Source organism: Gadus morhua, chromosome 10, assembly GCF_902167405.1.
Source record: "Gadus morhua chromosome 10, gadMor3.0, whole genome shotgun sequence".
Lineage (NCBI taxonomy): Eukaryota > Metazoa > Chordata > Actinopteri > Gadiformes > Gadidae > Gadus > Gadus morhua.
In genome coordinates this window covers 22,783,883-22,793,882 of record NC_044057.1, presented here as the reverse complement: position 1 = coordinate 22,793,882, position 10,000 = coordinate 22,783,883, and the positions used below count along the sequence as shown (strand labels likewise).

The window sequence follows — 10,000 nt, the reverse complement described above, 5'->3', positions numbered from 1 at the left end:
AAAGTCTTAGAGCCTTTTTTTAATGTGTAGGCCTAAAAATTACTTTGTATTGTTGTCATATAGCCTAGGGTTATATAATAATTATCAATAAATAGGCCCATAACTAATTTAACTAACATAGGCACTATATACGTTTTGGGTAGGAGGCTATAGCTTATAATACCTTAAGGCCTAATTCAATTACATGCCGTAAAATCCCATATGGTTAGTCTCGGGTTAAAGCGTTGAAGTGGCTGTTACCCAACTTCCTTCAACTTGCTCAGATGGGGCTAAAAGGTTACTTAAGTTTACAAATATCTGGATCGTCGGCACGTATGCATTTGGGCCTCAATGCGGTACTAAATGTTTTCCTTCTAGAATTGACATTGGCGCATACGTTCAGTGTCCAGGTTTGTGTTGAAATTGATTTTGACCCGGAAAACTGTAATCCGTTTCCGGAGTGGTTTTAAAAGTTTTAATAAAGGTTAGAGAAGATTTTTTCTATGCCAATATCTATTGTTTCAGTTTATATTATTATAGAATATAATAAGTGCAAGATTAACAACGACATGTAAAAGATTTGATCAATAAAAAATAACTTTCTTCACCCTATTAATAACTTGCATTTACTTTTTAAAACTTTTGCTGTCAGGCCCTATAACTATTGATGTATTACATTTTTTTGTGGATTTAGGAATAAAAAAACCTTTTTATATTGTCCTTTGGTAAACATCAAACTCAAACAAAATGCTAAAGCTCAATAACTTAGCAGACCTTTTTATCCAAAGTGATATACAGAAGTACATTTCTCAGAAGGAAGATAAACAATATATTGCTGTTGATACAATAAAGATGTTAATAGAAACAGGTGCCCAGAACATCACAATTACTTCTCTTCTAATAAACTCCTACTAGTCAAACTTTTCTTCAAATTAAATCTCCAGAGCAAGAATATGGGCGTTTGATTGACGTGATCACTTTGCTACATGCCTGAATAGTCCAATTTGCTTTACATACAGACAAGAGTCTAGCAGAGTGTGTCTACTCTACATGAACAAGCCAATTGCCACCACTTTAAACAGACAAGAGCTGTTTAGCCATCCCCTAAGGCTTAGCCAATCCAGCCTAGGTATTGTCCCATTGGTAAACATGCAGGTATATCAACAACAGCATTGGGTTTCAGGTCCAAATACTGTAATTGTTCATTTAAAAAAAACAACCTCAACAATGGGTTACATCAATTACATCTGAAGGCTGTAAGGTCATTATAGACTTGCTCCTATTAGGTGTTGAAAAGGCAAAGACAGATAGCAGTCACACAAACCTAAAAATATCTCTCCCCACACACACACACAGACACACACACACATGATTAATCAGCTTTTCCTGGTGTTATCTGCAGAAGGACAGGGAGGCATGGTACTATTGCGACCATGCTGCCACTGTGGTTCCTATAACCGTTTGCTGTATGGACATCGGCATTAAACCGCACACTACACGATGGAGTTGCTAGTACACTGGTATGGTTTATTGGTCCATGTAAGCCTTACAAATACTGCAGGTTATATAATAACAATTCAATTGCAAACAGGGGATATGATATATAAATAAACATTGGGATGATTATTAAATAATGTAAAGCTCCAATTCTCAAAAATAAGTAATTTCTTCAAATTGGTTAACTAAATGTAACGTCAAATAACAGGATAATTACAGTGCAAACAATCACTGTCGGGATTTTAAATAGTGAATACACCCAGAGATTTTCAATTAAAGACACTCAATATAAGTGTGTTAAAATAAAATAGTATTTATTTTCGGATTATTATAACGTTAGTTACTAGGGAGAGAAGGGATTGACAAAAAATGGAATAAAGAAATGATATGGTTAACCTTTAAGCTTTTCCTTATCCAGCTTTGGGCAATAGAAGGAAAAGAGGTGGAATATTAATAACAATATTAAAATAGATATATTTTAAAACCAGCTAACTCTACTGACATTGGCCCTCATTCACGGCAATGCACAGCATCACCAAAATAATAGAGAGAACTACAGCTCACTTCCTGCTACTGGGATATTTGCGGAGAACACTAAAACCTTAGTGAACCAGTGTGCAATCAGTGCTTGCTTTTTTGAGGCAATGGGTTACCGGAGATTGATTGATCAATAGATATCCTACGGAGTACACCTAAACAGCACCACAGGCATACAGCAGAGCACAACATCCACAATGCCATGCACAGAGTCGGCTCGCTAGCAGCAGTATTCGAGTATTCGACTTCAGATGGGAGGAGATATTAAAGCGTTTGGAGTGTGTGTGTGTGGGGGGGGGGGGGGGGGGCTTTCCATGGTGGTCTCCTACAGGAAGGGGAAGAGTCTCTTCTTGACAATGTAGAGCACGGTGGAGAAGAAGAGGGCCAGGGCCAGGAAGATGAGCAGCTTGTCGGTGAGCTCCCGACGGTTGTACTTGGTGATAAGCTTCCTGCCCAGCTGGATGGTGCCTGTCATGGCCTTGAACTCCTCGTTGGTCTCCTGGACCGACTTGGAGGACGTGGCTGCGAGGGACACACACATCGTCTCTGCCGGTCAGCGTTTGGGTTTGGTTGCTCACGCTTTCTCGCCTTCTCAAAGGACCGGAGGAGAATTGTAGTCGAATATGCTGGTATATATTTTCAATATTTCACCTGATTAAAATAACTGGCTTTTTCATTGTTATATGGCCATTAGTTATTATTACTTACTCATATTTTGTTTTATTGCGTTGCTGCTGTTACGCCCACATTATTTTTTTTACCTAAATCAAATGTAATTCAGATTTGATAGAATCCTGTATTTTCTTATCTGATCATCCTTTAAAACAATGAAGCTCTGAATCTAGATGAAATAAATTGGGTCTGTTACCAAGCCTTTAGCAGAGACTTTTAGCCAAAGAGTGAATTTTAGATAATCATCTGTAGCTGGAATGGGGGATTCTCAAGGAGGCCTACTGGTAGACTGTTGGGGTACATCCCGTAGTCATATTCAAAGACACTATGCTATCCTTCCCCTTATAGTTTAAAGCCCTTCCCGAGATTGAGCCTTTGTCTGATGCCGTCCTCTCCAAAATAAGCTTGTGGTACTTTGAAAAGCCCAGTTTCCCTCACGTATTGTATTGCAGCAGTTGTGAAGCACGGCGAGAAATACCCTTGATCATCAAGCGGATGACCTCAGCCAGCTGAACCAAACCCGTTTAACAGATGGGGACAGTACACAAAGCACACCTAACTTTGCTAGTCATAACTGTATTTGGCCCATAGGCGGCGCTGTTTGCGCTTTATCATTTTGAACTTTACACTTTAAGAACGTAACCTGATGTTGTTGTACCTCTGGCTCCTCCCAGATTTGTTGTATAATTAGGTTAGCAGAAACCAACTCACCCAGTGTTGTCATGGTGTCCTCACTCTGCTCCACCTGCTGTGCCATCATACGACTCATGCTCATCAGGCTCTCTGTGATGTCACTGGAGGTCTGAGTCAGGTCCCCCTTGGTCTTCTTCCTGGTAAGGAAAGGGAAGACGAACAAATCTATTCAATAACGTCAAAGGGTTACCTGTATTTTTCCATTAAGTGAACACCTAAAGGAATACTGGTAAGTTACGTTTCATAATAGCGTTTAGTCATAACTCATTTATAAGCCATTCGTTAACGATGAACTAATCATTAAAATAATACGAATACAGATTTGTAGATGTTTATGACAATCTCAAAGGGTTCATATTTGACCACAAGGTATGATGTTTATTAGGCATTACAAGCCAAGACTAGATCGACCCTCGAGGGACCTCAAATGAGTGTCCACCCAGATGTATGAACGTTTGATCAGCCTACCAGCTGGTATTAATGATTAGTTCATCAATAACTTAAGGCTCATAAATTACTTTTGCCTGAACGTTATTATATAGTGGACTGGATTACATTACTACCCGTAATACCTATAAAGGGCATTTTAATGAAGGAAAATATTGTCATTTACATCTCAACCCATCATTTAAACCTTTGTGCATTTAAATTTGCACAAAGGTTTAAATGTGGTTTTGATGTTTGGTTTTCATTTAATCAAATCTAATCGGGTCTTAAATGACTAAGTTGCTATGGCAACATTTTTGTATGATGTGACCTAGACCCCCGAAGTGGAAGCTCACCTTTTCCTCAAAGCATCGTCTCCATTAAGCAGAGCCTCCTTCTCCAGGGCATCGATTGACATTTTACTGGTCAGGTTTGCTTTTCTCCAAGCAATTTGGTTGCTACAAAAATCATAAAGCAGCGTATGGGTGACAAATACCTTCTGCATAAACGACTTAGGCCTAATTGACAAATAGATTAATTGCTAAACCATATTATATTGATGAACTCAACCCTATACTAATCGAGAAACACTTTACCTGATCATCTGTTTTCGATGACCCTCTACCTGCTGCAGTAAAGCCTGCTTATCAGACTCCTTGTCCTGCTCCAAGCCCATTTGCTCTAGATCCTGTGGCAAAACACCACCCAAGTTCAAGCGTCTGTGGTTGTGTACTTTCGCTTTAGATAGAATAAATATTCATAATGTATGTTACCTGTATCCGCAGCCTGAGGTTCTGGAAACTCTCTATCACTTTTGAATTGAGTTCTGTCAGTGTGCTTTGAGGTCCCGTACACTCCCTTACATCCTAGTCGAATATTTAACAGACGGAATAACAGTCAACAGCTCCTCCAAAAACAAGTTATCACCTCAGCACAATCAAATGTGAACACAGCGGCGGAAATACTTGCTATTTTTGAACATGTCGCCTGTCCCCGGTTAACGAGCGGTACACAAATGACAAATTAAACGGTCATTGCGTAGTATATGATGATACTTAGATAGCAATGACATAATGTTCTTACCTGGACGAGGGCCTTTATTTCCAAATCATATTTAAGTATTTCTTGTTCGCATATTCGGACGTGTACATCCAAGCACGCCATGTTGGCCGGTTGGTTGGTGGTGCCGCTGCGACTACGGCAAGCATGAAGCCCGCTGATCAGATTTGACTCATGAACTAAATCTTTGATTCGCTTCCTAAACATTTTGCTTTAGTTCAACTCAAGACAAGATAACTTTACCCTTTAGCTTTTAGATTGTCTTAGCAACACCTGACACACAATCGCACTACATCTGATAATTTATTATTTCATTTTAAGCATATATACATCACTTACAAATACAACACAAACAGAGACAACTCTGAAGAAACATCAAAATGGACAACCCATTGTAAGGAAAAATACTCTTTTAAGTTATTGTAAATTGTCCACAATCCTTTTGGAATCTTTTTTCCAAGACACCACTGCCACAAACAGTAAGGCACACATTTGAATGCAGATTAACAAGTAGCCCAATTGGTCAATGAGGAGTGAAAGGCATGTTCTCCATTGGTGTACAGCATCAACTTGGGTCCATCGTTGAGAAGTCTATAGTCTGCACACACAAAATATCGGTTACATAAATATCTAACATGCCAGAGCAGATAGTGTGTGCAATTCAAACTACAAAGTTAAATACTTTTTTGTGTTATCGATGTTCTAGTCCCAGTGGTAGCGGAGGTACCAGATGGTTTCATTGGATAGGGCTGGTCCGGCCAGTGGATTCAGCTGGGCCAGAATGGCTATCAACCAACTGGAGGGATCACAATTAATGCAAACCAATCAAGAGTATTCTGAAAGTCATCAACTTAAAATAATTCTAGCAGCTTTTCGTGATCATTATAATTCTAATCTAATGTGTTGGCTTATAAAATGTGGCATTAGGTATTAACGGGTTATCACAGGATGGTAAATGAGAGCCACTCGGCGACATTACTTCTCGTCTCTACTGCCCTCTAGCGTCCTTTGAAATGTAACTTGACTCTGTCGTTAACTGAATCGTGTGAAATTGTAAACCATTAGGTAGAAATTTAGAAATGTGCCAAGAGGGATCAGCCATAAATTCTATTTATTTTTTATTCATCATATATAATCACTACAAAATCGATTCGATACACATAACAGCTTTAAGACGGTAAACTGTGAGCAAACATCGCTTTTGAAACGTAACAAGCTTTCGTAGACAGTCTGTCAAGTTTTCATCTGTTGTCGTTGGACCATTACATTTTTTTTTGCAAATGTGTGTACATTTTACTTAAAAAAAAACACATTTTCTAATCATCCATTGAAACCTCACTTCGAGTGAACAACATCACATGCTACAGGTTGGAAATACTTACAACAGGTAGCAACATACGGCTGTCATTACCAGCATGGTTACAATCACACTGCAATAAGAAACATATGGGAAAGGAATTGTCAACCTTCAGTGGCATAATTTCTCCCAGATCATATGATACAACCAAAGATTGAGTGACACATGCAGAAAAGGGAAGTTATCCACTGTCGAAAATACTCAAATTTGTTAGTGTGCTCTAGTGTACGTTAGAGCGCATTACTAAGTACACGATCGTAAGGATTATTCTGCATAAATAAAATACAAGATGTTTTTAAAGAATAGCTTCACTCATGTCTATTTGAGCCTGCCTGACAGCACTTCTCCAAGTTATTAGCACTGAAGCGACAGTAACTGTAAAAAAAAAAAATATGAAAGTGAACTGTAATTTAAAGTAGAGAATAGTCTACTCTTTAAAAGTATATTTAATATATCCAAATAGATGTAATTTACCAAGGTATACAACTCTTTCTAACCGGCTAGGTTTATTTAGCCGGTGAAGCTAACAAACTCACCCTTTGTTGGGTCCTTTAGGAATAAAGAATGGGATAACAATGCCAACAAGACCCCAGAAGGCCGTCATCACGATTATGGAGATCGTGAAAGATAGTTCGGCCATAGTTCCTTACGTATAAACAAATAGACAAGGTAAAAACTTTGTAATTGAAGTGGGTGCAGAAGTTGACTGCAAGGAAATGAACGACGACAAAACTCCACAGCACATCACATGACCAGAGTTGAGGAGGAGGAACACGAATTGGGAGTCACGCGTCTGGAGGCGGTCCTCAGGAATGGTTCGAATAATATTAAGTCGGTGTAGTGCTTGATACCAATCTGTTAAAGCATACAATTGTCTTTTAATGTTTAAAAAGGGGAAAATATATGTGTATATATTTTATCAAAACTCTGCAAACAGTTATACATTGTTTCGTTCACCTATCCAGCGGAGGTTGGCTATAGTCTACAGTACACAGGAATGTCCACCCAGCGGTGCCTGACGTCTCTTTGGATCAGACGCTGTCAAATAGCTGGCGAAGGAGGCAGACCAAGGGAACTTCGTGCTTTGGCCCCGAGGAACAAGACGCGGGGAAAGCCTTGTTCATACGGCTGGAGGAAGGAGCTGTAATAGGGAGACCTTCATAGCGGTGCTCCATCACCTTGAGATGTTTCGCGATTAAAAGGAGAGAAACATTATTGGGCGGCCCCCGGCGGACGACCGACCGTCGAGCTGGGTCAGGCAGAAATCCCCAGGCCAACAGGTGGCCCACCTGTGCTCAAATCTATTTCGTGCACATATTGCATGATTTTAAGTGTTCTCCATTAAAGGGGGTTTCTATTTACCTTTAAAAAGGATGTTATCTGCTCATGAAAGTATACAAATTATTGAGGTTGCATCCGATAATAACCCCCCGGTCGTAGGCAAAACAGTAATCCTAGATTCCCTTCCTTTGTATGTTGAAAGTTTTAGACCAAGTCTTGACAGTCTGATATTTTAGTATTTGGAATCAAGCCATAAGCCATTAGTTATCCCTTAAGACATTTACAAGTGACTGCATTGAAGAAATGCATTAGTATCCTGTGTCAAGTTATTTCACAATTAAATGCAAGCTGTAAGCAGTGCTTGCATTATACCTAAATAAACATCGAGCCTAAAATGTTACGAAATGGCATATAAAACCAGTATTTAAAATCCTCAAACTGACTATCAAAACCTACAAACCATTATAAAGAAAGAAAATTGAGGCTGACAAACGTGAAGTCCATTTATACAACAGTTTATTTTGTAGGCAAAAGGTCTTGTTACTCCTGCATCTTCTCAATGGTCTCCTCCTTGTATTTGCCCTTCTCCTTCCCATCAGCGCGAGACTTGGCCTTGCGCTCCAGGATCTTCTTGCGGTCCTTGTCCAGCTTTAGCCTGGTGATCACAACCTGGTAAAGAGATACATTTAGTATTAATACAACATCCCGAGATTCAGTGTGCCTTCATTGGATATCCTTGTCCAGAGGATATTGCTTTGTGGAAGCAAATTCAAAACGTCTATGATATAGTTGAATGGCAGTCAGCAGACAACTTCCAATACAGTTAAATGCTCTTAATAACTACGAGTATAATAGACATAGGCCAGCTTGACACAAGATTGGACTCAACTGTTTACACCACCCAACTATACAAAAAAGCTTTAGGTAAACCTTGAGGAGAAATGGCAAAAGCTACAACCTGTCCAAGAGACAAGGGGAACAAGAAACCATGGTCGAAGAACAGTTTGTGCCAAACAAAACTGAATTGAATGTTAACAGAACGGCATCAACGTGCAAATCAGACTTCATCATCTTCCGTTTACATAAACAGCAACTGAACCAAAGGGTGATGGAGAATAGTGAAAATGTGGCTTCAAAACAATTCTACTAACGGGAAATATCGCTGACAGGAGCTTCCCTTGCAACACTATCACTGAAAGGGTAACTTAAAACACTTGTTTATTCAACGAAAAAATCCAACCGGAATGCACTGATAAAGGTCCATCATTTCACTCAAAATCATCTAAGAAATGTCCAGTGACATAACGATTATATTAAATTTGCCAAGACTACTATGCTGTGTGGGACAGGTAGAATAGGTCAAACAGCTCAGACATTTGGAGGCTGGAAATACAACTTTTCACTTGCATTCATTGAAAAGAATCAACCTCAGTCAACCAGGAAAATGTTCTCTAAAACGACTTTGTTGGAGGTATACCAGGATAGTGCCAAGTCACTACAAGAGACATTGGAAAATATCCTATGAAAAATGTAATGGGACAGAAAAATGTAAGCTCTGGTCAGTAAATAAAGGAATGTTTATATTCTAACTGAAAAGGGATAGGTTTAATGACTCCCAAGTTGCAGCATGATAAACAAGCACTTGAGGCAAGCTGGTTACACCGTAAGCATTGTCACAACATCAACCCGAGTGTACAACGCACTCCATGAAGACCTTACCTTGCTGGAGTGAATGCCGACATGGACTGTGGTTCCGTTAGCCTTTTCCCTCTGCACGCGTTCAATGTAGATGACGTACTTCTTCCTGTAGACCTGCACTACTTTGCCGATCTGCTGGCCTTTGTAGTGTCCACGGACAACCTGTTTGAAGAAACCATAATGTAAATATAACGGTCAGGAAGTCCGAGGAAAATTGAACACACAAGTCCCCCAATTACCAACGTAGGAGCACATACCTGGACTTCGTCATCTTTGCGGATGGGCATGGACCTCACGTTGTATTTCTGACGGAGCTCCTTGGAGAGGGGGGAGGACATGATCTTCCTCCTGATGTGGGAGGGGGCATTGAAGTGCCTCTTGCGGTTCTTGCGCCGAGAAGATGTCAAAAATGGATTCAACTTCATGATGCTGTAAACAAATAGAAAGAGTTGTTGAAGAAAAAGATAAACTTTAAATTCATTCACATGTATCCCTTATAGAAGCTGCCCTATCCAGCATGCAGGCAGATAGAGCCAGAAGGCAAAACCTTCACTTCAAGACCTCCATTCCCAGAAAACCGTTCAGCTTAAACACAATCCGTGATTACGTATCACAAGAACCCCAGACATTTCAATGAGACCATTTTCCGCTTTATACAAGATGCATTATTGACAACGAATGCGAAGGTATTGCATTGGACTACTAGCAAGCGTTAGCTAGCAGGCTAAGGATAGCATAGAGGCATAACATTATCCGATGGTAGACAGTTTGTTGTGAATTGCACAGGTTCCGATCCATTTA

General features: G+C 39.7%; 4 protein-coding genes across 4 annotated transcripts in view; 1 reads left to right on the top strand and 3 right to left on the bottom strand.

Annotated features, from left to right (window-relative positions):
• nkx2.5 (NK2 homeobox 5) overlaps positions 1 to 954 on the top strand; it is a 2,725-nt gene extending 1,771 nt beyond the window's left edge. The window contains exon 2 of the mRNA XM_030367890.1: positions 1 to 954. This exon is cut by the window's left edge and continues 926 nt beyond it. The gene's annotated coding sequence lies outside the window, so the exon portion shown is untranslated.
• A 531-nt stretch (positions 955 to 1,485) lies between these two features.
• LOC115552116 (vesicle transport protein SEC20) lies at positions 1,486 to 5,098 on the bottom strand. Its single transcript, XM_030367892.1, has 6 exons — positions 4,888 to 5,098; positions 4,578 to 4,670; positions 4,401 to 4,492; positions 4,161 to 4,262; positions 3,397 to 3,515; positions 1,486 to 2,535 (listed from the first exon to the last, which is right to left on the bottom strand). The coding sequence occupies exons 1-6, from the start codon at positions 5,068 to 5,070 to the stop codon at positions 2,339 to 2,341; spliced, it is 786 nt and encodes a 261-aa protein (XP_030223752.1). The 5' UTR covers positions 5,071 to 5,098; the 3' UTR covers positions 1,486 to 2,338.
• Positions 5,099 to 5,147: 49 nt separating this feature from the next.
• atp6v0e1 (ATPase H+ transporting V0 subunit e1) lies at positions 5,148 to 6,951 on the bottom strand. The gene is made up of 4 exons (XM_030367894.1): positions 6,757 to 6,951; positions 6,246 to 6,293; positions 5,546 to 5,659; positions 5,148 to 5,461 (listed from the first exon to the last, which is right to left on the bottom strand). The coding sequence occupies exons 1-3, from the start codon at positions 6,858 to 6,860 to the stop codon at positions 5,566 to 5,568; spliced, it is 246 nt and encodes an 81-aa protein (XP_030223754.1). The 5' UTR covers positions 6,861 to 6,951; the 3' UTR covers positions 5,148 to 5,461; positions 5,546 to 5,565.
• Positions 6,952 to 8,000: 1,049 nt separating this feature from the next.
• Positions 8,001 to 10,000, bottom strand: part of rpl26 (ribosomal protein L26) — a 2,384-nt gene continuing 384 nt past the window's right edge. Inside the window, exons 2-4 of the mRNA XM_030367893.1 lie at positions 9,457 to 9,628; positions 9,221 to 9,361; positions 8,001 to 8,170 (exon numbers count right to left, since the gene is read on the bottom strand). Coding sequence (XP_030223753.1) covers positions 8,042 to 8,170; positions 9,221 to 9,361; positions 9,457 to 9,624 — 438 coding nt within the window. The 5' untranslated portion in view covers positions 9,625 to 9,628 and the 3' untranslated portion in view covers positions 8,001 to 8,041. The remainder of the gene's footprint in view (positions 8,171 to 9,220; positions 9,362 to 9,456; positions 9,629 to 10,000) is intronic.

What these genes read in the sequence shown, in the direction of transcription:
- LOC115552116 (XM_030367892.1), bottom strand. Translation starts at nt 5,070, where the DNA reads ATGTTTAGGAAGCGAATCAAAGATTTAGTTCATGAGTCAAATCTGATC. An exon ending in CATCGAAAACAGATGATCAG is followed by an intron (nt 4,263 to 4,400) that starts GTAAAGTGTTTC and finishes TGATTTTTGTAG; the next exon opens with CAACCAAATTGCTTGGAGAA. An exon ending in GGACACCATGACAACACTGG is followed by an intron (nt 2,536 to 3,396) that starts GTGAGTTGGTTT and finishes TGTCCCTCGCAG; the next exon opens with CCACGTCCTCCAAGTCGGTC.
- atp6v0e1 (XM_030367894.1), bottom strand. Translation starts at nt 6,860, where the DNA reads ATGGCCGAACTATCTTTCACGATCTCCATAATCGTGATGACGGCCTTC. An exon ending in CCTAAAGGACCCAACAAAGG is followed by an intron (nt 6,294 to 6,756) that starts GTGAGTTTGTTA and finishes TTCTTATTGCAG; the next exon opens with TGTGATTGTAACCATGCTGG. An exon ending in GCCGTATGTTGCTACCTGTT is followed by an intron (nt 5,660 to 6,245) that starts GTAAGTATTTCC and finishes TGATCCCTCCAG; the next exon opens with TTGGTTGATAGCCATTCTGG.